The sequence below is a fragment of the Spinacia oleracea genome, chromosome 4 (genome assembly GCF_020520425.1).
Source record: "Spinacia oleracea cultivar Varoflay chromosome 4, BTI_SOV_V1, whole genome shotgun sequence".
NCBI lineage: Eukaryota > Viridiplantae > Streptophyta > Magnoliopsida > Caryophyllales > Amaranthaceae > Spinacia > Spinacia oleracea.
The window spans coordinates 69,883,375-69,910,704 of NC_079490.1; the positions used below are offsets into that span (position 1 = coordinate 69,883,375).

Here is a 27,330-nt window from a genome sequence, read left to right on the forward strand (position 1 = left end):
GTTCCCCAAGTTCGAGAAAGTGAAAAATAGGTAATACGGAGCAAGTAGAAATTCGCCCGGTGGGCACCGGGCGAGTTTCGCCCGTCGGGCGAAGGACGAAGGTTGATACGCCCCCACATTTTCGCCCACCGGGCAGCTGTAGGCCCGACGGGAGGAAATCGAGCCGAATGCCCGGCGGGTGGATTGCTATGGGGATTTTCTAAGGACAGCTGACAAGCTTGCTTATCGCCCAGTGGGCACCGGGCGAAATGCGCCCGACCGGGCGGGCGCTAAAGGATTCTAAATACTGAATTCTCGTCCGGCGGGCGGACCTGTGCCCGTCTGGCGGTTTTCGAGCAAATGGCCCTACGGGCGGGGATCTGCCTGGCGGGCAAAAGAGGAAAACACGATCATAAGCACGGAATCCTCTCCCATTCCTTCACTTTTCTTTTCAATCATCTTCTTCATTCTCTCACATCCCCCATTAAACCCCAAACCCTATAACCTTCCAAGCTCCATATCTCCCTCATCCCTCAACCAAATTATCACTCCATACATCATCAAAATCATCCTCATAACACCCTACTCATCCTCCACCAAACCAATTTCACTCTCACTCACTCCCTACAAAAACCCCAATTTTGGCCATAATAGTTCAAACTCCACAATTCATCATCCATGGGTTCTAGGCCTAAGAGGACTTGCACAGGAGCATCTAGTGGACAAGAGGAGGCTTTTACAAGCCGTGCACCACCACCACCGCAATTCGCACCCGATCCGGCATTCCCGGACATTATCCTTATTAGTGAGGATCAACAAGCTCATCTTGCCCATCTCAAGCTACGGAAGGTAGTCCCTACTCGCTTTATTTGTCAGAAATCTCTTAATGATATGGGGATTAAGAGGGATGTTAAAGCTTTATTTTATGGGGTGGGCATGAAACATATGTATTCCATGGTTAGATTGACTTATATATAGGAAGCGCACTCTTGAATTTTTGAGCTCTTTTAATGTGAAAAGGAATGGATACAAGGATGTTACTCAGGTGTCGTTTCGGTTGATGAATAGAAGTTTTGATATGACTTTTTAGGATTTTGGTGCAATTTTTGGGTTATCTGTTGATCCTACTAGGTACCCCGGGGGGGGGGGACATAACAATTGTGATGTTTGGGGAAAGTTGACGGGGTATTTCACACCCTCTAGTATGCAGCATTTGCACGCCTCTAGCGTGCAACACCCCGTCCCCTTTGTCTTTTTCCGGTTTATGTCCTTTACAATATTCGAGAGAGACCAAAAGGAGAATGTTAGGCGCACGGAGTTGGAGGTGATTGGGGGATATATGTTGGATGACGATGATGGTTATAGGATGAACTTGGCCCATCATTTGGCCAACCACCTCCTTGCTACTGTCGTCCACCGTTATTAGACAGGCATCGCCATTGGGGGGCTAATCACCCACATTGCCATAGCGGTGGCCAATTTTGCTGAGAGGGACCATGCTGCGGTCCCGGGAAACAATCTGTTGGACTTGGAGTACTTTGGGAGTCTTTATAGGGTACACTTTGAGTATGGGACACTTGGTCCTGGTCAGATGTCATGGATGTTTCAGAGGAACGCCCTATTCACTCTACCTGACAGTTCAGGGTTTACCCGTTTTGAGAGAGACCAGCCCCACTATCTGTATGTAGGTGATCAGGCACCTCCTCCACCTGAGCCCCAACCCCAGCCCGAGCATGTGCCTCATACCTACTTTCGTAGGGGCGGGCGCAGAGAGAGAAGAAGGGCGACAGAGTGGTAGCCGGCTCCACAGGGGGAGCACCGCTCTTTGGAGGAGCGTATGGACAGGCTAGAGATTTTATTTGATCACTTTGAAAGTGATCACCAGAGGGCCATGTTCCCCATCTACGACCATTTTGCTCGGGAGGGTATCATGCCTCAGGAGGCCCATCACCCCTCATGGTTTGGATATCCGGCAAAGGGATATGGAGTCCCTAGAGATAGGGGCACCTTCACACCCACTCACTACTACGGTGGGTATGGAGAGGGCCCTAGCGGTCACGGACATGGTGATGATGATGATGATGGCCAGGGCCATCAGTGATGCTGATGATGATGAGGATGGTTCGGTACCCCTTAAGCCAATAAGGACATTGTACGATTTAGCTTGGGGGGGGGGGGTGTTTCATTTCCCAGTACTATTAGGTATGTTTTCTTTTCATATTTTGTGTTTTTGTTTTGGTGTGTTTACTGCTTTATAGGTTAGATTTATCGCTTTGAAAAACAAGAAAAGAACAACAATACGTTCCGATGAATGCAAAATCATGCTTCCCCGTGCCCCTTGATTGAAAAATTATTTTGAATCTTGGTATTTGATGACGAGCAATGTGGATATGTTAGCCATGATTTGATATTTGATTACTTTGATGCTTGAAATGAGTCAACTTTGACCAACTATTTGTGGACTTGGTGCTTGGCTAGTTGATTTGGTTAGGAATGTGTGATAGCTTCCTGGTGTGTCGTTGATTTTGAGTATTGGTTTGCAACTGTTAGTAATGTTTTATGACTCATATACATGCACATTGAGGAGGATGAAGGCACTTTTTTTTTTCTATTTAGGTAGCCTTCAGATGAAATTATATACATTTGTTCTCTTCTTTTCTACCCATGTTGTTGCTTGTGCCCTTTATTCGGTGACTAGCCATATTACAAACCCATGAAAGCCCCATTGGTTACTAGTCCCAAGCCTATCTTGGGGGAGATAATAGTAAGTGAGGTGAGGGAGTTGTAGTATGCTACATTTCGAGCACAAAGTGAGTGTTGAAAAAAGGGATTTCTTCTTATCTTGTTTGTTGTTTGAAAAATGAGAAAAAAATTATGAAGAGTGAAAGAGATGAGAAGAATAGAAGATGTGAAGGTTTTCCAAAAAGAGAAAGAAAAGAGAAAGAAAAGAGAAAGAAAAAAATTGAAAAAAAAAAGAGAAAAGAAATTGAGCAAAAAAGAGAAAAAATTTCATTATTTTCAGAAAAATTCAAAGCATTGTGTCATTCAAGTATTGCAATTCCTTATCATTCTGTGTGATCGGTTTTATAGATGAAAAAGGCAAGAAAGTATGGTGTAGTTCATTTGATTGTTCATCATGTGTTGAGTGGGAGAGTTGTGGTCATCACTTGTGGTTGATCATGGGTTTTGCTAGGATTTATGCTCCCCAAAGCAAAGGCTTTAAGCTCGCATTTCACCCAAATTTACCACACCCTTACCTAAGCCTAACATTACAAGCTTTGAAGACCTTCCGACCTTTGTGCACAGAGTCGTGTTAATATGAAAGTAGTTGTTTATCAATGCAAGTTATGACATGACACATTTCGAGTCGACTACTAGGTTGAGTGCATGTTCTTTTAGACACACGAGTGTTGTGAGTTGGGAGGGCATTGTTCACATATATGTTGGGAGGAGAGCGAACGGGTACATCTTTTACTCGCCACATAAATGAGTGAAGAGTGTGTGAGCACTAGTCTTGAACTCCATTGTGCACTTGTGGTTTGCTCTGCGTGACGATTGTTAGGGAGGATTTGTAGTCGAATGGATGTGATTGGTTGGTATTGATGCATGCTTGTTGGATTTTACCTTGAATCGTACCCATTGTTTTGAGATGTTTTAGGGGTGAAGTTGATCTATGTATTCATCGATGATTTCTTTGCTTAGGGACAAGCAAAGATCTACCTTGGGGGAGTTTCATATGTGTGTGTTTATAGAGTTTTTACTCCCATCCCTTAGTGCTTTTATGCGTTAAATGAGCTCTTATGAGCCATTTTGAGTACTAATCTGTGTTATTGAGTGTGCCTTGAGTTTCAGGATTACTTAGTGAGAAATTAGCCTTTTTAGGCTCGTTTCATGGTGATATGAGCCACTACACGATCCCGAGGAAGTTCGGGACAACTATCGTCGACTCTTGGGAGCCTTACATGTTTATGGTTGAGCCCCAAGAGTTAGACTCGGTGTTATAAGCGAAGAATGGTGCTTTTAGATAATCGCCCGTTGAAGGGTGGGCGAAAGGAGACCGACCGGGCGAGCAAGAAGCTGATTTAAGCTTTCTACACGCGCCCGACCGGGCGCCCTTCGCCCGGTGACCACCGGGCAGACAACCAGCTGAAGAAAAAACAAGTACCTTTGCCCGCCCGTCGGGCAGGTTTCGAGCTTCTCGCCCGGCGGGCGGATGTCTACCCGACCGGGCGACGACAACCCTGCGCGTTATTTCGCTTGTTTTATTTCCGTTTTTGGTTTGTATTTTGGGCAAACTATAAATACTAAGCCCATATGTTTTAGTTGACATCTTATTCCTTAGTTTAAAACACTTAGTTTATTTCATTACTTAGTTTTATTCTCTCTATTGTTGCAAAACACTTAGTTTTATTTTCAATCAAAAATTCAAGCTTTCATTATTCATTGTTCAATTCCTTAGGTATTGTTTCTTACTTTGCTTTATTATTTTGTTTTAATTATGTTTTCATTGATTAATATTGTCTTAGTTATTTCAATCATGTGTGAGTAGTTCCATTCTAGGGTTTTGGGAATCCATGAACGAATGTGAAGGGATGATTAATTGTTGTTGATTATTGGTATTAGTTGTTAATTCCTATTGATTGCCTCTATTTGCTTTGCGATTGGATTTGAGCAGGTCTAATTGTATTAGTCTAGCAATGTCAATTTAAGATTCGAGAGATGCAATTTGATGTTTAGGCTTGTTTCAATAGGTAGAATTGAGATTAATACGTAGTGAGAGCCCGTTAATTCTAAGTCTATGATTAGTATCGATTCAAGAGAGCATGCTAGTCTAATTAACTGCTTTATTGATTTTTATCAAATGTTTATCATCCTAGATTGTTGTTCATTGGTGAACCTATTGCCCTAAACCTTTTAATTTCTAAATTATCCCTATTTTATTATTGTCGTAGTTTTAGTATCAAAACCAACCAAATTCTTGTTCGCAATAGTCTAGACCTTAGTTTTAGTAATAGAAAGAACGTATGTTTCCCTGTGGATACGATCCCTGCTTCCCTTGCTATACTTTAGTTGGTTAGTGTTAGGTTTATCTTTGATAGGAGTGCGATTTAGCCTGTCATTAGTCTAATACCAAGGTTCAGATTAATTACGAACAATTAAATCAGTGAGATCAAGTGATCGGAACAACTAGCTGGAACAATGCTTCCGATCAGTGAGTTCTAATCTATATTAGGCTCACAGCTTACTCTTGACTGAACCTATAAGGTCACACCATTGGCATGTAACAGATCATCGGATTAAATGAATCGAAAATTCATTTAATAGCTTTTCGGGAATTAGTTCGGAAAAACATAAATATACGATATGACGTTGGATCGGAATCGTATATCGTATCGCGAATATTCATAAGCTACGCGAAACGAATAATCGTATCGTATGACGGTGATTCGTCACGTACTATACGATAAACAATAGTCGTAAGGCATTGGTAGCGGATATGAGCAAGGCAAGGTTGTCGGCCAGTCGAGCCAAGCACGCAAGGCCCAACGAGCGCAGCAGCTCGCCAGTGCGAGAGCAAGGCTCGTAGGCCTGCGGCTGGGCGCGCGTGGGACAGCAGCAGCGACAGCAAGCAACAACGAGGCTTAAGGCCCATGGTTGTGTTGCTGCGCGCGCTGCTCGTGGGCTTTGTGCGAGAGTTGGCCGGTTAATGCCTTGTGCCTTGGTCGGTCATGTTATAAACTTAGGGTTATAACACCTCCCTCATTCATTATGTTTTTCCACAATTCTAATTACGTACTTCATTTTAACCTAAATCAAAAGAGAAACCCTAATCTCTTTTGAGCCTCCGTTCAAACTGTTCCCTAAAAGCTAAAATATCTTGAGTGACGTCTAAGCTACGAATCTCAAGACGGGTCTGAACGTGTCGGTGAACCAAGTAGAGGAACGACATTTGGAATTCTTGTTCGTGTTCGTGATTCGTTGAACCAGGGAAAACACACTACAAACGTAAGTCTGCTTGATATGCATGTACTTTATACATGGTTCCTGGCTTTGGGGATTATTCCGCTGCGTTAATATGTTTTTAACTATATTCCCCTACATTCGGGTCGTGTTAGAGTTTCAAATTTCGTGTTACATCAATTAGTAGGTTACGACTACACGCAAGTTTGGACATATCCGAACCCTCTTTTGTTTTGTGTTAACCCTTTTTTCTTTTCGCAAGCTTTCATTAACAGTCAAACCGCATCAGTATTTTTATTAACTGCAAGCAACAATGCTGATGTAGCGGAACCCATCAATATCCAAGGAAAGCAAAGGAAAAATTAGGGTAGACCAAATATGTGTATGGACATCACCTATGAACTATTTGAACTCGTGTTTGCCACATGTTGCTTGCTTCCTGGAATTACTAAAATACATTATGGTCATTGATTAAGTTCTAAAATTAAGTATACATTGCTTAGAAGTAAGAAGTTTAATTGCAAACCCAAAATTTGTTCTTTGAAGAAATTCCAGTTTTGGGGTATTCTTTTTCTGGATTTGTTCTCTTTTAATTGGCCTTTTCTATTTCTAGTTTTTGGGTTGAATTGATTTGAATTTAGGGTGTATAGGAGGAAATCTTGGGGAAATGGTGAATACCCAATGGGATTGAAATTTAGGGTTTATAAGAGGAATTTGGGGGATATGATGAATACCCAATGGGATTGAAATTTAGGGTTTATAAGAGGAAATTGGGGGGAAATGAGAATACCCAGTATCTCGTTCTCCATCGAATTTAACTAACATCTGATTTCACACGACCATTAGACTCGTCGTCCGTCGAATGTAAGCTTTCTTGCTTACGCCACACATATCCGTTAGCATTCCAAGAAATACTGGGTTTAATTTTCGAATCGCCATTCCATGAAATAACAACAGGAGAGGAAGAAGAAACAAGGTTTAGGAAGGAGAAATAACGAATAGTTAATGAAGAGAATGAAGAACGACCCGTTACATGAACCGCAGAGGAGGAAGAAGAATATAAATAATGAATAGAGAACGGAGGAAGAAAAAATTGAAGAAGAAAAGAAGAAGAGAATGAAGAATGAAGCACGTGAGAGGAAGAAGAAGGGAGGAGGGAGAAACAGAGGAAGAAGAGAATGAAGAAGTACAAAAAAATGAATGAAGAACCTGAATGAAGAACGAGAGGAAGAAGAAGAAGGGAGGAGGGAGAATGAACAGTAAAAAAAAAAAAAAAAAAACCCAACCTATTTTCTATTTTCAATATTAGTTTCCAAAATAAATTACAAGTAATTTCATAAAATATAGAAAATAATTTAAATGAGTTATGAAACATTTAGAAAATGATTTATGAAATTATATGAAATAAATAAAATACAAATAATTTCAATGGTTTAGATTATTTTGGTAAGAACAAAATGAAATTGAAGATCAGGAATATTGCTTCAATGATATTGTTTATGAAAACCATTCAAGTGACATTTATACTTACTTTGATGTATACTCCGCAGTGGCGTTGCCAGTAGGGGTTTAGTCTGGACTTCGTGAATCTGGAAATGTTAATAAATTAAATCCAGGTTATATACAATTGCGCGCAGAATTATTGATATTGAGGAGGGTTGGCGCAATGTTTAACCCTCAATGATACCACGCATACTCGGGATTGAATCTAATCAATACCCCCCCTTGCTTATTTCCTTCCTCTTTTTCTTTTGGTTATTATTCTTTGCTTTTCCATTCTTTTAGTGTTGTTTATCTTTTGTTTCTCTATTTTTTATAGTTATTGTTCTTTTAAAAAAAATATACTACCTATCTCAGTAGTTTAGGGGCTTTAGTTTTATTTACTGTTTTTGAAAAATCTGATCAATTAACTAAATTAAAAAACAATAAAAAAAATCCGAACCCTAACGAAAAATTCTTGACACCGCCACTGATACTCGGTAACATTTATTCTATATCTCTCGTAAATAACCGTGGTTGCCGCAAATTTTATTTCAGATGCCGAAAACCGTTAGCTAGCTAAGACCACAAACGGTAATCGAAACGTCATTTCTCTATCTTCACGTATTCTGGCCTGGTTGCGCTCTTTATTTCTCCCTCTGCAGAACAAAATGGCAGCAGCAAAACTGCCAATATCTATAGTCTATAGAACAGTAAAATCAATGGCGAATGATCGCACCATGCTTCGTTCTCCTCCCTCGAAACCGCAGCAGCGCAGAACCATATCAGCCTTCGAAGCTCGCGTCTCTCTCCTCTTCGCGCTCGCTTCACAATCTGCTTCTCTCTCTCAACGAGGTTAACTCCCAATTCTCTGTCTAATTGAATATATTTCTGATTTAGGTTTATAATTCAACGAAATTCTATACTTTTCAATTGATTTTTTCGTTTTTAGTCAGGAATTTTCTAGGTTTTGATTTTATGTGTAGCTTATGCGCTTTGATCATGCAGTTGTGGCTGATTTTGTTGCTGAAACTAGCAAGTATATTGTTCCGAAGCAATTAGAGAGTCGAAATCTCGAAGAAGCTTTAATGACTGGTACTTCTTTCAGTTTTCCTCTTAGCTAACCCTTTCCTGTTGATCATTTTACTAATTGGAAGATTTTTTTTACAAAAGCAGGTCTTTTATTTTTATCCCAATGATAACTATTGCATTAGGAAATTTGATTTTCATGAATTTGAAATGTTGCTGGTTTGTGAAAATCATCAACTCAGGAGAAATCAGTGAACTTTTAATGATGAGAATTTAGCTATGTAGTTGAGGAGATTCACTCAGCAGATGCCGTTTTGTTGGGGAGTATAGGAAGTACTAAATTCATGAATAATTCCATTTTGCTCACAAAGTTCCTTTAAAGAGGTTGTACCATACTCACCACCTCTATCATACCTAAACCTTTTAATCTTACGGTCTAATTGATTTTCAACTTCTGCCTTATAAATTAATAATTTTGTTCTGCCTCATCTTTAGTTCTTAAAAGATACACTTTGGTATATCTAGAATGGTAATCTACAAAAGTGATATAATACCGTTTGCCGCCTCAACTTTCGGTATTCCTAAAGTCAGCTAAGTCCGAGTGAATTAATTCAAGCAATTCAGTTTGTCTAGAAGAAAATGGTTTAAAGTGAGTTCTAGAGTGCTTAGCCTCAACACAAACTTCACACTTACTTTGACCATTACTATTCAAATTAGGAATTAAAGACATAATTTGTAAACGTTTCATAAAGCCGTATTTGACATGTCCTAATCTACCATGCCAAAGATCAACAGACTCAAGCAAGCAGAAGGAGAATTATTATTCATAAAATCAACAACAAATACAGTCTCTAAAATAAATAAACCACCAGACAAATATCCCTTCCCCACAAATTCCCCATTACGAGATAAAACAAGTTTATCACCCTCAAAAACAAGTTTCACACCAACTTTGTTAAGGAGAGCACCAAAAATTAAGTTCATCCGAAGAGAAGGGACATACAATACATTTTGCAAAGATAAAGATTTTCCAGAATTCAGCTTTAGGAGAATTTTTCCTTTGCCAAGCACCTCAGAACTGCTTGAATTGCCCATAAAAACCTGTTCACCTCCCGTAGCTTCTTTGAATTCTGCAAACAGTTCCTTATCTGAACAGAAGTGCTTAGTTGCACCTGTATCAACAATCCATTCAGTTTTATGATCAACTAAATTAATTTCAAAAATTACAGCAACAATAATTTCATTTGTATCTTCAGCAATATGAGCCTGATTCTTAGTTTGATCCGGTTTCTGGCCATTGTTTGAAACATTGTTGCGGTTGTAGCATTGTCAAGCCTTATGGCCTGACTTACCACAAACATAGCAGCCATCGGATCCCTTGTCGGACTTCCCATTTTTCTTGAAGTCTCCAGCTTTCTTGCCTCGAATAGTATTCTGATTCTTCTTCTTGAAATTTCCAGCATTCTTGTTTTGTTTATTAAACCTGTCAGATTTTGGGAAAGAAGATTCCACAATGTTAGCTTTAACAGAAAGTTCATAAGGAGAAGAATCCTTATCTTTCAATCTGTTGGCTTCTTCGATCTTCATGTGGCTGACCAATTCTTCAAGTGACATATCTTTCTTCTTGGGCTTCAGATGAATGCAGCAATTGGACCATGAATCAGGAAGTTTCTCAATCAGAACATTAGCTTGCAGCACCTCACACATCTTCATACCTTCTGCCAGAATATCAGCAACCAGATTTTCGTACTCATGGACTTGATCCATGATTGGCTTGTCATCAATGATCTTGAATTGTAGCCACTTTCCCGTAGCATAATTCTTCTTGCCAGCATCATCTGTACCATATTTCTTTTCCAAGGTCTCCCAAACAGATTTAGCAGATTTGTTATTGATGAAAAGATTAAAAAGAGAGTTACCCATATGACTGAGAAGGTGACCTCTAACGAACTTGTTATGCTTCTCATACTTGGCGATTTGTTCATCAACATTTGGTGTGGCAGTGGCAGCATCAGATGTCTCGGTGAGAGGACGTTGATGACAGTCTTGAACAAGGACGTAATCAACCTCCAACTGCTAAAAAAAGATCAGCAATTTTTGAGCCCATCGCCTGTAATTGGTGCCGTCGAGAGGTTCCAATTTTGAAAGATCGGGAAGTGTTTTGATAAGAGATGAGTCCATAATTAGATTTTACAGTAGGAAAATTTTGCTTCTAAATTGTAGGAAATAATACCGTAAAATCCGAAAATGTTAATAAAATGTGGGCCGAATATTTGATATATGTAAAGCTGCGACATATTATAAAACACTGTCTTAGAAGCAAAATTTGGCCCGACAATGGTGCAATCGGGAATGGCGATGCCCCCAAAGATTTTACGCAGCGTTCCTCCGAAATGTGCACTCAACTAAGGAGGAATTTGGAACTCATAATAATGCTCAGAATATAGGAGAAGAGAAGATAAGAGAAGAGAGAGTTTGAATTTTCGGTGTTCAGAAACTGACCCCCGAAAAATGATTATAATGCAACGATTATTTTGTAATCGAAAATCAGATTTTATTGAGGCAATGAAAATGTTTGAAAACTGAAAATCATAATTCAATTGGGTAATCAAAACTTAGGCAAGAATCAAGGAACCGTTTTGCGTAAACCAAGCGGCAGTTATGATTCTGTCATTAAGATTGTGGAGTGAGCTACGTAACTGAACGATCTCATAATAACTGGACCGTCAGTTACGACTTGGCCCAAAAAGGAGGCCTCACCACACCGCGCACGTGCCACGAATCGAACCGGTCGGCGGCGCTCGTGGGGATGCCCCTTCTAGCCCAAACCACTAGGGGAAGTACTTCAAAGTATAAACAACACTTCCCTATATTTAAACAAGGGAAGCATCTTATTTTCTTTCAATGTGGGATAAAAGACTTTTCATTAAATACCACTCTTGAAAACCCCACTTTACTTTTCTACCAATGTGGGACAAAACCCATTTTCACAAACTGGTAGAATTAACCTCACTCTTTGCATTGTATCCAACATATTGTTCCGAAGCAATTAGAGAGTCGAAATCTCGAAGAAGCTTTAATGACTGGTACTTCTTTCAGTTTTCCTCTTAGCTAACCCTTTCCTGTTGATCATTTTACTAATTGGAAGAATTTTTTACAAAAGCAGGTCTTTTATTTTTATTCAATGATAACTATTGCATTAGGAAATTTGATTTTCATGAATTTGAAATGTTGTTGGTTTATGAAAATCATCCACTCAGGAGAAATCAGTGAACTTTTAACGATGAGAATTTAGCTATGTAGTTGAGGAGATTCACTCAGCAGATGCAGGGTAAAAAACTAACAATTGATTACTAGGTTGGTACAAAAACTATAGTATGGATCAGTATTAGTTATAGTGTTTCAAGAGGTGGATAGTAAGAACAGTTTGAGATTGTATCTTGGCTTATTCTGTTAAGTGGAATAAGCTCATCTAGCAACCTGATAACCTATGCACCACATACCATTTGTCTATTGCTTGTTATGCTCATGCTAGACGAGTTTAGTTTGAGTTGAATGGTGGGACATTCTTGCAGGAGGTGTTGGAATTAGTGCTTCAAATCACGGTTCCTAATTTCTAGTGATAATTAGTGTAGAATATTAGTACGTGGTCAAATTAGGCTAGTATGACTCAATTAGTTGGTTCCTACAATAAAGCATTATCTTGTTAGTGGTAAATTATGTTAGGCATGAATCGTGGGTTATGGCCCTTGATTTTAGCATTGTGATGTACTTGCTTTCTCTATATAAGGCTAGTTGTAAACATGTTATTAATCGGATTGAATGGAATAGTAGTATAATTTTGCTACATTCTCTCATCTCTATTATAATTTCGACATGGTATCTAGAGCTTCAGGTTAGATCTTTTTTTTTTTTTTTTTAAAAAGGCTAGAAATAGAATGAGAGTAAGACATTGCAAGCCATCTTCCGTTTTGTGAGAGAAAAGAATGAATGGGCAACCACCATGCCAACTTGGCAAGAGTGGTTGAGAAAAAAAGTTGTTGTTGATGATGATTATGTGCATCATGGGTGAAGAAAATTCCTTGACAAGTTCGTGCGAAGAGAGGTGCTCCAAAGATATGTTGTTGGTGATATTGTGCATCAACAAAATTGTTTAAGTGGTGAGATGTGCATAACAATTTGAAATGTCAACAAGATGTTGTGAAATTTGACTAGAAGTATGTCAAATAATTAGGTGTTTGAGAATTTATGTTTCGATCGAGGTCAAAATGTGAAGGCCGTGAAAGTTGAAGCAAGGGAGCATGTTGTAATTATTGCTTCAAATCAGGTTCCTAATTTATAGTGATAATTTGTCTAGAATGTTAGTACGCAAATTAGGCTAGTATGAGTCAATTAGTTGGTTCCTGTAATAAAGCAATTATCTTGTTAGTGTTAAATTATGTTAGGCATGAATCGTGGGTTATGGCCCTTGATTTTAGCATTCTCATGTACATGCTTTCTCTATATAAGGCTAGTTGTACACATGTTATTAATCGGATTGAATGAAATAGTATAATTTTGCTACATTCTTTCCCCTCTCGCATCTCTATTATAATTTCAACAGGAGGTTCTTTACTAAATTTGTCCTTAGTTAGTTAATGGAGGTTTCTTGAGAATAAAAGAAAGGGTAGGGTCTAGGGTGTTTCTTTGGTGGAAGCAACACTCTAAGAAATCAAGAGTTCTCTTAATGTTGAGATTTCTACAGAAATGGCAGTTGGCTATCAATTAAAAGTAAGATTGTGGAGTATTGATTAAACTAGGAATAAAATATTGAAGGAATGTATGAGAAAGAAAACAAAAATATTCACAATAAGAAGTGATTCCATTAGATGGATTTGCGCTTGTGTGAATGGATTGCCATCAGCAAGAGTGCAAGGCCGTTAGGCGTTAGTGCATAGTGGTAACAAAATAATTTTGTGACTAACTCTTGTAGTCCAGTTTATATTTCTAGATCACAAACAAAAGTTACGTTGGTGAACAAGTATTACTAACTTTGATGATTTTTGTACTAATTGGATTTTTTTTAGATAATAAGTTATACTAGCTTTGATATATCTTTCCACTAAAGCTATTATTTGGTTCTTTTACCTGTTTCTAGTTCCGGACCTTGAGACCGTGAATTTTAAGGTGTTGAGTCGGAAGTCTGAGTATGAGATCCGAGAAGTTGAGGTATTAACACTTCCAAGCTACAATCTTTACTTTGTTGATAAATAATACCTAAGAGTGGCAACTTGCCACATAGGTGCCTTGTTATCTTTTTTTTACACTGTTTCAAAATAATATTTTGGTAAAATAATGTTGCACGTTGTTTGGGTTCTATGAGTATATATTATTCAGATTAGAGGGAACGTTGCAACTGTGCATACTTGTTGAAGCATTTATCTTCACTCCTAGCATAAATACTTACTCTTTGTTAAGATGTATTTGTGCCTGTTGGGCTTGTATGTGGAAATAAAATGAATGATTTTGAAAACAAATGCTGGTTTCTGTATCAGTTTTTTTTTCCCGCTAAGAAGAGAGGAGGGTAGCATAGGATTTATATTCTTTATTTCCTCCTTTGTCGATGCTTAGAGCCTAGACTTTGGTTATTGTCTTTTCTGTATCTTCTTTTATTTTTCTTGTGTTGGATAGTGTTTGGTGCTGTCTTTTGCTGAAAATATTTCCATTTTCACCTTTTCTGTTGGATTTCAGCTGTTTGAAATCTTTCATGGTTGAAGCTATTTCACTGGATGGGAGAAACTAATTTCACCTTCCAGGCTTCCATTGTATAATTGTAATATTTACGGTGTGGTAGTTGTATTTGCAAAGGTCTACATTGTTTTTAGGAAAATTTGTCAAAAACTATCTTACAAAATCGGACTTTTGCAAGAAACTAAAGTTTTTATGTTTTGAGATACTACATATGGAGGATTATGAATGTTGACTCAAAAATTAGGCGTTGCACTTACCACGTGGCATCTCACGACGGAAAAAGGGTAATTAAATTACATGTGAGATGCACATGGTAAAGTCAACTCTGGGATTTTGGGTCAACATTCATAATCTGGCCAAAGCTAGTATCTTACTACATAAATTTTTTATAAGATGGTAATTATAAACATATTTTTTATTAAGGTAGTTTCTCACAAAAACGCGATTTTAAAAGGTAGTTTTTGACAAACTTCCCTTGTTTTTTTTATTGTAGCATTGATTATGAAAGTTGAATATTTTGAATGTGGTAGCATCAGTTTTGCAATTTGAATACTGTGAACGTGGTAACATCAGTCCCCTTCCCTTCTTCGCTTTTTCTCTCTCCATACCGTATAAGGTAGTGTTTCTAATTATAGGTTTTTGAATGCACTAGCCTTATTTTATAGCAGAGACAACCATGCCTGGGAAAGAAGGCTTTGATTTCTTTGGACCTTCTCAGTCCTTCAACGTGTTAGCTGAGTATCTGTTCGGTAAGGTATTCAACAGCTCTTTTGACTGGTTAACTCTTATAACTTGTATACTGCATTGAGCTGACATTGTAGCTTGACGTGGACTATCACTATGTCAGAATATACCAAATGAGAAGATGGAGATGACAACACCTGTTATCACTCGTAGGACTTCTGACGGAGAGAGAATGGAAATGACGACCCCTGTGATTACAAGGAGGGTAAGAATTGGTGATTATACTATCTTTTGCGGTGTGCAATACGTTTACTTTTTTATTTTTTGAATTTTTACATGTCAGAAAACATGAAACTACAATGATCTTTTTAGTTTTAGCATTAATCAATAATTAGCACAGAACAGTGAGCTGGGTTTTGAAATTTGTTGCCTGCAAGCTCATTATGCAACTGGAATTATGGAACCCTTGCAAACTTGTAGGTGGGGAGTAAAGAGTGGAAGATGTCTTTTGTCATGTCTTCAAAATATGGTTCCAATCTGCCCGAACCAAAGGATTCAAATGTGAGGATCACTGAGGTGCCGAAGAAAATAGTTGCAGTTGCTGCCTTTTCAGGTATGCCCTTTAACGAGGAGAAATAATTAATACTATTTTTTGTCACTGAACTTAAGTTTTATGACGGATAGGTGGTCATTGGCAGTGTAATTGGACATATGGCTGGAGAATACAGCCTAAACATGGCGTTATGTTTTTAGAAATAATTAGTGTTTCTATACTACATGGGTTGGGCTTATTTGATAGTTCTGGTTGGTTTAGAGTGTTGTATACTACAAGAACAACCTTTTATAAGTTCATACAGCCTGGAAAATGACGAAAATATGGAAAATACTTTTGGGATAAGTGGAACTTGTTCTCTCTCTCAGATGCCAAATCTCGTGCAATCTACTGCATTATATTTTTAAAGTATACATTTTTAAAGTATACATCCGTATACAAGTTCTGCAACATTCCAACTCTTTTGTTAATATTGCTCCTGCAATATTTTTGTTGTGATGAGTACTTTTTTTATTTTTTTCTACATACAGAGTGCGTCATCCAACTGCTTAAATGCGGTTCCTAAAAATAAGCCTTTTACCCTGCTTGAAGAATTGGAAAACTAATTTCTCTTACACCATGAATCTTTTCTAGCGCATTGCCAAAGTGCTAGCTGACCCTTCAACCACTAATTTATCTTATAGCCTTCTCCTTAGTAAAAAGTTCCCTTATATACTCTGCTTTCCCTCCTAACAAAGCACCAACTTCTTTCAAGGTGGTTTCCTCTGCTCAGTATCGGTCCGACGGTCCAGAATCAGTTTGCTATCACCATCTCCTTCAGCACGGCACCTTTTTTTTTTCTTTTTCTTTTCCTTATTGTTTTTATTGGGTATTAGATAATACCTTAGTATTAGATACTGGCATAGATCTTAATACTCCCATTATTGGTGGGCCAATATGTTATTCATATAGTAGTGTTGGTTTTTTTCCATACCTACTCACCCCATCTCTAATATCTTATCATACCATTGGTACGACCATTTTCACTCTCACAAATAGGTGTCGTGTAAATCTCTTTAAAGTCCACAGCCATTTATGAAGTATGTATTGAGAAATTTAACCTGGACTGGTTTCTCCAGTCCAACCAAATAGAACCATTTTCTTCTGAAATAAATTCAAATTTATATACATATCAGAACAAGGGAATTATATCTCAGTTGCAGTTGTGATTGAGGTGATGGTCATGGAGCCACCTTCGAGGAAATGTGGATTGTACTCTGCTGTCGTGGCCTAACAGTGGAGTGGTAAGCTCGAAAACCTTATTTTAAGTCCCAGATCAGAACTTAATTTGCTCCATTGGTCCAATCCCAAATTTCCCTCAACAACGCACGAGCCTGTCAAAATGTCCACTGTCCAGACTATAGTGACTCCAGACTCCAGACTCCAGAGATGAGAAAGATTGAAAGACAAAAGTTTCTTCTTAATTTTCTTTACTACCAATTGTTTTACTAGTCTCAGACGACAGACCCCCCCAAGGTGCGATTCTCACAGCTATACCACTAAACAGATTGTGGGAAAAGAGTACAGCTGTAGCCTGTAGCCTATTGGGAAATGTGCAGTTAAGTGACTTTATATCTTGCCAGAGAAACTTAACTCATTGATCCCTTGGCAGGAAGCAGTAAAGCAGTGAAGCCAAACCTTAAGCAGTAGCACAGGTTGGAAAGACCGTATAAAATTGAAGAAAGATTCCATGAACCGGGTTTGGCATGATCTGCAAGAGAAGGTTTTTCTCAAGGAAAATATCCAGAAAATGGGATGTTGAATTGCCAAAGTAGTTCACAACCTTTACTCTAGGGTGATGTAAGAGAGTTACTAGGTTTGAGTGTGCCTTTCTCGATAGGATGTTGTTAGTTGTTTAAAACCCTGATTGCTAAGATTAAAGTTCTTGTGTGATTCTCTGTGCAATTCTTGCCTACTTGCTTAACTAATATAGTTCAATGCTCGATATCCTTCACGGTCATGACTCACTACTGAAATTTAGTTGTTGTCTTATATGGAAATTAGGTTATGTTACTGATGAAGAAGTCAAGCAACGCGAGTCAAAACTGAGAGATGCGTTGAAGAATGACTTGGAGTTTGGAGTAAAAGTGGGATCAGAAGTGGAAGTTGCACAGGTAATACCATAGGGTTTCTGTAATTGTTTTGGTAGAAATGTTAGAAAAGAATTATATCCTCCTCTTTTCTTGGATAAGTAATACATTCATCTCTGATTAAGTGAAAATAAGGAAGGGACGATGTTGGTCAATGATATTCACAAGCAGTGTTTTGTTTCAAAATGTTGTTTTGAATTTAAAAGATTGTTTTTTTGCAGTATAATCCACCATTCACACTTCCATTTACCCGTCGTAATGAAATTGCTCTAGAACTTGAAAGGAGGAATTTTAATCCTTAACAGCTCTTCCTGGTTCCGTGAAATGAAGCAGCACCAGATCATTATTGACGGTGAACAAAATATTGTAAGAGTGTTCTGTGGATGTATAGATATACGCTAATCTTGTAATATAGATCGCACAGTTTTCTGAATATGATCAATTTATCATTACCCCCACGCTGTGTAAACATTTCATCTTACCAGTGTCAACTCAGTAAAATGACTCGAAAGCCCTTAAAATAGAACTTTTGAGGCTTCTCAATAAGTTGTAAGCATTTTCTGGAGCTTGGATGGTTTTATTACTGTTATATATTTATAATAACTTCACTTCCTTCCTGAGTGTGTTTTGTGCTTTTTATTTGACGTACTGAATTATGGCTCTTGTGAATTTGGTTAGCAGAGTGGCTGTGTACTAAAGTCATAGAAAATACTGCTTGGACTTCCGTAAGAGGTAAATGGTTTATCTTATACTAATTAATGTGAATAAAGTTATAAAATCTATTATGATGCCTTCTACTGAATTTGAGCTTCAATGTGCTAAGCTTGCTTTAAATCATGCCTTGGAAACTATCCTGCGATTATAAGTGAACATTCTTGAAAATATCTTGCTCAATGTACACCTACCTTTTATCTATGTATTTATTTATATTTGGGGTGGGAGAGGTAGTACAAGAGTGCAAAACAGAAAAAATAATTTCTTGAACTAATTGTGTATGTAGGAAGTCGGGAAGTTGTTGATTCTTCTGAAGGAAAAGTCTATGTGATCCCTAATATGCGACCTTTCAGAATGGGACCAACTTTCATTTTCAAATTATGTTTTCTCCCAAAATTTATCTTCATATTGTCAGTTTTTCCTGCTCCTCTCATAGTAGTGATCTTAAGTCCATTCTGGTTAAAAATTGTTTGATCAGCTTCTTTTTGTGGACAAAGCCTGATGCCTAGTTTTGAATTTAGATTAACTTGCACTGTGCACCCACCAATAGTCCAATACACTGTTAAGCTCACAAATTATGTGGCACCTGTTCTTCCTAGAATGAAACTTGTGTTTGATATCAAGTTTTGGGATTGATCTTGGTACATTGAAATCTGGATTTTGTTACTTGCCAGAAGTAATATTTGAGGATATATGAAGGGGCAAAAAAAAAGCTGTTTTCTGTATTATCTAGATACTTATTTTGATCTTGATCACATTTGTTTTCAACTGCTTAGAACCTCATTTAGCCATATTCGAGTATTAGCAGCCAAGAACAGTGCCAACAGTGATGTGAGCTTTCTTTAGCATTTATCATCAGCTGCAGTACGTTGCAGTTGGTGACTTGGTGCACCTCATCGAGATTTAGAAAAAGAGCCTCTTATTACTGTCCCCTTCGTTCCATCCTTATTTTCTGATAACAATGAATAGAGGAGTTTCACCTGTGGTAGGGCGTGGGTTGGTTAAAATGTATGCTACAATAACCTGGTTAAGTCAAGGCTAGCAAAGGCAGTCTGAAAATCTTGGCTGTTAGACATTGTGTAACAAATTGTGGATTCCTCCTCGTCAGTATATAAATTAGACATGACTCTATTAGATCCTAAACTGGGAATCATCTTCTTATAAAAGTTCAAGATGTTGGATACAGCCAGTGCACAGGACCACAGTTGTCATATCTCTTAAAAAGAAATATATTTTGATTGGTTGTCTAAGTATGCCCCTAACTTTTTTGGGATTGTGGAGAGATAGAGAACAGCGTGGATGGAAATTCCTAATTGGTAGTTTAATGAAATCGCGATGAATCCTTAATTATGAGAAGTTGGGTCACTGTGACAGTCAATTCTAAAAGGGACTTGTTTGGCTACTTCTCCTTCTGGATCAGAAGGCTAAGGCCTAAGGGTGCCTATTTTAGTCATCTAACCAAACAAGTGCTAATTCATTAGTTGAGTATAATTAAGAACTTTTTCTTGTTATTCCAATAATACTCAGACTCCAATTACCGCAATCAAGGATTCACCACATGGTTACCAAACACCCTTCAATATAGTCATTTGCCTTCCTCTCTCTACTACTCAATCTAAGTGGGGGTCTTTCTTATTTAGAAAATATGACAAATTTTCGTTGAGGAATTTGTACAAGCACACAAGGGAATATTTCTTGGCAGAGTGAGTTAGAGTATTAACTACCAAGTGAATGCACTAATTTCTCCTTGATTTTTGACGTTTGAGTCAGTAGCAGGAGATTCAGAAACATGTCATATGTTTGAGATTGTTTCATGGTATTAAACCCCCTTTTGAGGGAAATTTATGCAGTAACAGATTTTTGAGACCCACAGGCTGTGATTCAAATAGGTGTTTCTATAGATATTTCCCCCTGTTATAAGAATTCAAATATTAGTTTCCTACTCTTAAGCGCTTTGTTAGGATTGAGAATTATGCAAGTTCTTTCTTGTCGACATATAAGAAACTTGGGAAGTGGAAAATTTTGGAGTAGCTCAGTTCACAAAAGCACTGTGTGCTAGTTCTACTTCTCACAAAACGAAGGAAATTGCTTACCTAGTCCCCCAAGGTAAGTTAAACTTTATGTGAGAAGTAATACTTCTCATGATTTACTAAACAACTTTTAGCTCTTCCTAGGATTTAGAACTACTTGGGAAAACAATTTTCTAGAAACGTCCTATGTAGAGGTCATCTGGTTGAATGTAGGAAGTTGATTTTCCCATGTAATTTCATTTTAGTGACAAAAGTTGTTTGATTAATCATGGGAAGTAAAACTTCCCACAAGAAGTTAGACTTAACTCCGGGGGAACAAGAACTTCCCAGTTCCCAGGATGTATTTTTATGGGAGCTTCAAATAGTTCTGCTTCCACAAAGTTTCAGAAAGTGCTTATTTTAGCCAACTATACAGTTTTCACCTCTTATTTTCGTATTTTTATTACGTCAACTAAAAAGGCACTATGTTTGCTTATAGTTTTAGATTTAGTTAGGCTCATGTTATTTTGTTTGATGGATTTTACCATTGTTTGTATTTGCTTTCTCATTTCTTTACCGACTTACTTTTTTTTCCTCTGGTAGATAAGCATAATTCTTATGGTTGCCAAGGGGGTTTATAGGTATTCCACTTTTGTTTATATTGTTTGCATTTTATAATATTTCTTTCTGTCCTATCACATACGGCTTCATTGAACTTTTTTTTGTCATGTTTAATTCATGAACCACTCACTCCAGTATTCAATACAGAAAAAATATGATCAAATTTTATGTCATTGTAATAATAGTTGAATTGAAATTAATCTAGTAGTGGGTTTAATTATGGAGTGCTAATATAAAATTCAAGATAATATGAAATCACAAGGTGAATGATTCGTAAAATAGAAAGAAAAAAATAATCAGGTGAAAAAAGAGAGAATTGGTTGCCTTTATCCGATGATAAGTACTTGATCCTGTCAAACCCCTGTATTACTTCAGGGGTCCAAGGTAAAATGATTGCAATGCAATATGAAAGAAACAATTACTTTAACCAATGTTTCCTGAGTTTACTATAATGAGGATTGTGGTGGGGGAATATATGAGTAATTTGTATCTGGTAAATTAAATTGCCTGACCTGGTCAACCACCAATATCATGGTGCTGATAGTGGTGTCTAGTAAAAAAAATGGAAGTAGTAATGTAGTATCTGTGGTGACTTCACCATAACCATCCATTTTCAGGGGTGTTGAACATGCCATTGCTTGGAAACTTTCTTTTCTTAGGGCACGCTTGGATTGGGTGTAATGGATTATGAGGGTAATAAAAGTAAAACCACCATGATAAAAGGACAATGAAGGTGAATTGAGGTGGTTGCAAGGAGGGTGGTGTGGTGGTATTGTGATGAGAAGTTGTGGTAGTGGTGGTGTTGTGAGGAGAAGGGAGGAAGGGGGGAAGTAATTACCCCCTAAATGAGGATAATAATCACCCTAGTGGGATGGTGGGTTACTATTTCCCCCATGATGAGGGTATTTGTTCCCCCTTCCCTTTTATTTTCTTCTTGCCAACACTAGCTTGTTTCATTTGCCACCACTTCATCCCCTCAGCATCACCTTCAATTACCTTAGTTTGACTTTTATTACCCCTTTAATACACTACCCTCAATCCAAGCATGCCCTTATTGTCTTTAAATTAAAATGGATTTGATCCAACTTTCTTGACCGTGATTGCTTCTTATGAAGTATCGTGCTAGTTGATACTTTTCTAGGTCAAGGGTATGATGAAGACAGCCTCTTTGCAAAAATCTGAGTTTGCATAAAGTGATAGGGACTCGTTTGATGTATTATTCATTTTTTTTGGGGAGTGAAGAGACTAAAGCCTCTTTTTGCTTTTTAAATTGCTAAGATGGTGATACTTTCTGGCTTTTCAGCAAAAACTGCAAACTTCTCACCTAGATTGAACATATAAATGATATTAAATCCTAATACTGATATTTTCTCATATAATAAGTAATGGATTTGGAATAATCTTTTAAGAATATGTACAATCGAGTTAGGATCGTATACTTTATTTTCCTCTCCTTTTTTTATTTGTGCATCAACAGTCACCACCATCTATTGTGAATTTCCTTTTTGGCAGGATTTGTTGAAGGTGTAAACGTACTAATCTTTCCTCAAAGTAGATTAGATTGATTTTGTTTTGGAACATTAGAAAGTGTAGGCTGGTTAAGGATAAGATACATCTGTACATCTGAACTTTAGATTGATACTTTGATAGTGTACATCTGAACAAGCCCTGAAAACGGTGCTGTTGATTGTAGTTGGTCCTCCCAATACGCTAATTTCATTACCCCTTTGGTTAAGCCTGACTTTTCAAACATTTCTTAAAATTTAGTTGGTACAGTGGAGTCCGGGAGGAAAAGGTGCTGAAGTAATAAACTAAGAAAGTGGGTATCATGGATAAGAGAATAAGAGATTCAGGGGAAAAAAAAACCAAGATAAAAAGAGTTGCTTAAAAGGCTGAATTGTCTGGAATGTCGTCGCCATGACAGGTGAAAGACATGTTGTCTAGCACCAACGTAGCGGAACCAATTAGGAATAGAATATAGATAGATTGAGTTATGACATTCTCTTTCCATTTTAACTTCTATCTCTGCGTGAATTTTAGACTTAATTATTGAAGATCTATGGCTAGGACAGACGCTTTCTTATTCAGTACGGAGTATGTACATGGTTGCCTCCCTGAACTGCAGCTTTAGTTGTTCTTCACTATGTGCTACTCATATACATGATCTGACCTGACACGCAAAAACTCTTATGAAGGTGACATTTTCTTTTCCTGCATCTCAAGAAGAAAACCTTTTTCCTTTTGAATTGCCGGCATGTTTTCCCCTAAAGGATTATTTGGTGGAAAAATGACATTTCATTCTAATGATCTCCTAAAATAAACCAAACTAATTCTAATACCCTCTTAATCATCTTGTTTATAATCAATTTGTTTAGTTACAAACAAAACAAGTTTAGATTTCTAAATGATAATTTTGATTTATTGTTTAGTATTGAAGTGTTCTCTAATTGTATGGAAATCACATTCCACATCCATCTGTGCTACTGTCTCCTGTTTTTGTTTTCATGCAACATAGATGACCAGTATTGGATACTAGGCATGTAGCTAATTGATGTTTATATAGAGATAAAGGCAACACTTGAGAGTAAAAAGACTAGTTAACAGAATGTTTTGTATTGATATGTATGATTGTATGTTGTTTCACTTTGGTGAATTGCCTTGAGCAAAGATTGTACTAGCTAGCCTTGTTTTTGATGTATTTTGCTTGAACAAGTATAATTATCTTTTGGTGAACTATACTTGTGAAAGAAAAATAAGTCAAATTTCATTTACTAATTACAAATGTATTTAACAGTCTACTTCACTAATGCTTTTCAAAGCAGGCATCCATGTCTTGTTTCCATAACTCTCTTCATCTGTTGGACATGTATCATTCTGTTGCTTGGAAACTAGTTCATCCAGTGAGAAAGCTCCATTTTCTAGCATCTCCTTCAGCTCCTGCTTGCTGATAACCAACTTAATGGTTAAACTCGTGTCTTGGCTCTTGCTTTCTTCCACTTTCTCTGGTTGAGCAAAACTTACCCTTTTTTTAATTTTTGGAGATTGAGTCGGAAGAAGTATAAGGTAGTATAGGCGACCAGCCACCAATTCGATATTCTGCTTCAAATACTGCAGGACTGGAAGTTTATCTGACAGTCCATATCCCTGAAATCCTGATAACACGTCGTTCACTCTTACGGGCGCTTTGTATTCAAGGATTTTACCATCAGGTTTCAAAATTTGTACTAGATTTCCTTGTGATCTTAAACAGTTTCCCATGGCTTAAACAGCTTTATGTATAGCTATTGGAGAGATTGTTTGTTCTCAGTGAACTATTAAACTAGTATGCTATCATGCTATGTGTTTTTACAAGTTTTAAAGGCTAGTGTGCAAGTGCTTTTTATACAAATCTGATTTCGTCTGACCCCACTTATTAATTTGGTTGGTTTTGTGTTGGACTAAATTTCTGTTTATTGCTCACTTTCTGTGGAAGTGATTGCGACTTGCTCGAGACACTGAATTTTCTCATCATAAAGCACTAGCGATGTAAGTTGTGCAACAACATGCTCTTTTGTCATTACTCTCTTATAAAACTCAGTTTTACTACTTTACTTTTGGCAAACAATCCAATCCTTGATAGAAAATTTTCCATGGCACGTGGCGATATTTTGGATAGTTTGCGGTGATAGTTTATACTTCCGATTTTCCTTTTTTTTAATCGCAATGTTTGTCATTTTCTCGAATACTAATACATAATTTTAATTATTAATATCTTTAATTCTCTTTAAGTAAAAATTATAAAAATTTAATATTTTGAAAATACACATTAAGACGAATCTAATAAGATTCCACACGATTATGTTTTATCTTACGTATAAATCACTAATAATAGTCAAAGTAAAATATGTGAATTTGTAAAAATCATAAATGTTGCGAGTATTAAAAATCGGAGAAAGTATGATGTCGTTGGTACAACATTTTTTTTGGTTATAATACTTTGTTTGGTTGCGATGTACTTGTCCTAGATAATTAGATATGGCACCTTAAGTTAAGTGACTGTGGTGGTATATTACAATTTTAGATGGTTGTGAATCAATAAATAATTAAGATGCGCGTAATTTGGTAATTTTGTTGTAATTTATCATTGCGGAGCAAGTGGGAGATGGTTATGGAATTCACTGTATGGCCTATAATTTTTTGTTATGATTGGGTTTTGTATATTCCAGAACCACTAAGGTTAATCAGTTAGTGGGCGGTTGCATATAGCCTGCTTTGCTTGACTATTGTTTTGTAAACTTGACTATCTTAGAAGGGGCGTTCTCTTTTTGTTATAGAGAAATTGAAGTTCATTGGATTAAGAGCTCTTGCTTGAGGAGAGGCAGAGTTACAAAGTCTCCTATTTGATCTTGGTCGGTAAAAGCTTCAAAGTATGTTTTCATCTCTCATTATTTATAAAACTTTGGGCTGTAAAACCCAAACAAAAGAGAAGGATGAATTTATTGTACACTGGAGTATTTTTTACGGATGATTCTATCATGGTCATCTTAAAAATGACCATTGCTTAGAATTAATATGGGCCACAAAAAAAGCTTTTCTTTACCTTTAAATTTAATATAAATAATATATTTTTATTATTTTTATCTTTAAATTTAAATACACTATTTCTTTTATAAAAATAGTTTTTATAATTTCTGAATTTCCCAAAATTAATTATTTGTATTTTGCAAAAATGTAAAAATTAATAGTTAGGATAATTAAGATAATTAGCCAAATCTAATTAAGAATGGGTTTTATAAATTTCTCTCTCCTCTAACCAACCCGTCGCCGGACCACCACGCGTGAATGGGTCCGGCAGGTAAGCACGGTTGGCGTCGTGCTGCGAGTTGGGGACTGCAACGGGAAGGAGGTGGTTGTGAAGGGGGAGGAGGGAGGAGTCAAAGGTGGATGGAGGTGGCTGTGAAGGGGGAGGAGGGAGGAGTCAAGGGTGGATGGAGGTGGTTGTGAAGGGGAGGGGCGCGACGGAAGGGGTGGGCGCCGGGAAGGGGATGCGAAGGGGGAGGGGGGCGACGACGGAGAGAGAGCTTCGACGTGACTGCAACGGGGAGGGGGGCGGCGACGGGGTGGCTGGAAACCCTAATCGGGTTGGGCTAAATTTAGGCCCATAGTTCTTTAAAGTCTCCCAGTTTATTATAAGTATATAATAAAAATTTGCAACTAATAGCATAAAAACAATTCTGTCTTGGTGGTTATGAACATGTTGAATTGTAACCAGATGGTCTGAGGTTCAACCTTGATGAACTCTTTTTTTTTTTGTATTTTTTTTTTGGTGCTTTTATTTTTGACATTTATTTGATAACCATCTTTTTTCCTTTTAATTTTTTGACGTTTACTTATATCTTCTAAAATAAAAGATAAATCTTACCTAAATTATTTTTAATATTCTTTTAATTAAATATCAAACATATTTTTTGTGTTTTTATTTTTGACATTTACTTGATAACCATCTTCTTTCCTATTTATTTTTATGTTTTATTTTTTAATATTTACTTATATCTTCTAAAATAAAAGATAATTCTTACAAAATTATTTTTAATATCTTTTAATTAAATATCAAACTTGTACCTATTATCTTATTTCAATAAATATAAACTCTTGGACATATAGCGATTAATTTGAAAAGTGAATCACTCGTGAGATTAATATTATAAAATTTATATTGTAATCTATTTGTTTGATGTAACTTGCAAGAAAATATAAGGACATTATCTAAAACGAAAATGTAGATGGACATTGTTGTTGATTTTAGCGATGGTAAATGTCCGTCTATATTGTGGGTAGTTACCTTAAACTATTTTTAGAATTAAGTATTGACAATATGCTGAAAACATGTTATGGTAATGTCCGTCTATATTGTTGGTAATTACCTTAAACTACTTTTAGAACTAAGTATTAACCATTTTTATTTATTTTTATTTTTTATATATTTATTTTTTACATTTACTTATATATTCTAAAATAAAAAGATAAATCTTATGGAAATTACTTTTAATATTCTTTTAATTAAATATCAAACTTTTAACTATTATCTTATTTCAATAAATATAATCTCTTGGGCATAGAGAGATTAACTTGAAAAGTGAATCACTCGTGAGATTAATGTTTTAAAAATTTATATTATAATAATTTGTTTGAGGTAACTTGCAAGAAAATTTAAGGACATTACCAAAACGTAACTATTTTTAGAACTAAGTATTAACCATTTTCTTATGATGTGCGTTACCATCCTTATGTTCTTATGGATATTACCTTCATCATCCATGGATAGTATCCAAACACAATGTACATAGTATCCATCCTTATTTTTCTTTTTACATTTTAATTTTCATTTATAACTTAATTTGTTAAGCTTTTAATTACTTTTTTATTTTTCTTATTTGTGTTTTAAATATAATTTATAAACTTA

The 27,330-nt window shown here is 36.8% G+C and overlaps 2 protein-coding genes across 7 annotated transcripts; one reads left to right on the top strand and one right to left on the bottom strand.

The window, feature by feature from the left end:
* Positions 1 to 7,971: 7,971 nt before the first annotated feature.
* LOC110795602 (heme-binding-like protein At3g10130, chloroplastic) lies at positions 7,972 to 24,247 on the top strand. 6 transcript variants are annotated; one of them, XR_008932547.1, is made up of 10 exons: positions 7,972 to 8,274; positions 8,428 to 8,514; positions 13,586 to 13,656; positions 14,831 to 14,932; positions 15,026 to 15,127; positions 15,343 to 15,475; positions 17,459 to 17,568; positions 18,226 to 18,276; positions 20,871 to 20,908; positions 22,401 to 24,247. XR_008932547.1 is itself a non-coding variant. In XM_056843162.1 (9 exons), exons 1-8 carry the CDS (start codon positions 8,091 to 8,093, stop codon positions 18,247 to 18,249), a joined length of 813 nt encoding a protein of 270 aa, XP_056699140.1. In that variant the 5' UTR covers positions 7,972 to 8,090; the 3' UTR covers positions 18,250 to 18,276; positions 23,711 to 24,247. The 6 variants fall into 6 exon arrangements, 3 of the variants coding, with proteins under 3 accessions (XP_056699140.1, XP_056699141.1, XP_021856316.2); XR_008932548.1 differs by having other exon boundaries at positions 23,711 to 24,247; XR_008932549.1 differs by having other exon boundaries at positions 23,781 to 24,247.
* On the bottom strand, positions 23,676 to 24,146 carry LOC110795603 (uncharacterized). Its single transcript, XM_022000625.2, has one exon. The coding sequence runs from the start codon at positions 24,144 to 24,146 to the stop codon at positions 23,676 to 23,678; it is 471 nt and encodes a 156-aa protein (XP_021856317.1).
* Positions 24,248 to 27,330: the final 3,083 nt, after the last annotated feature.

Coding starts and splice junctions, on each gene's coding strand:
- LOC110795602 (XM_022000624.2), top strand. CDS start 8,091: ATGGCAGCAGCAAAACTGCCAATATCTATAGTCTATAGAACAGTAAAA. Junction 8,275..8,427: donor TGCTTCTCTCTCTCAACGAG/GTTAACTCCCAA, acceptor TTGATCATGCAG/TTGTGGCTGATTTTGTTGCT. Junction 15,476..17,458: donor TGCAGTTGCTGCCTTTTCAG/GTATGCCCTTTA, acceptor TATGGAAATTAG/GTTATGTTACTGATGAAGAA.
- LOC110795603 (XM_022000625.2), bottom strand. CDS start 24,146: ATGGGAAACTGTTTAAGATCACAAGGAAATCTAGTACAAATTTTGAAA.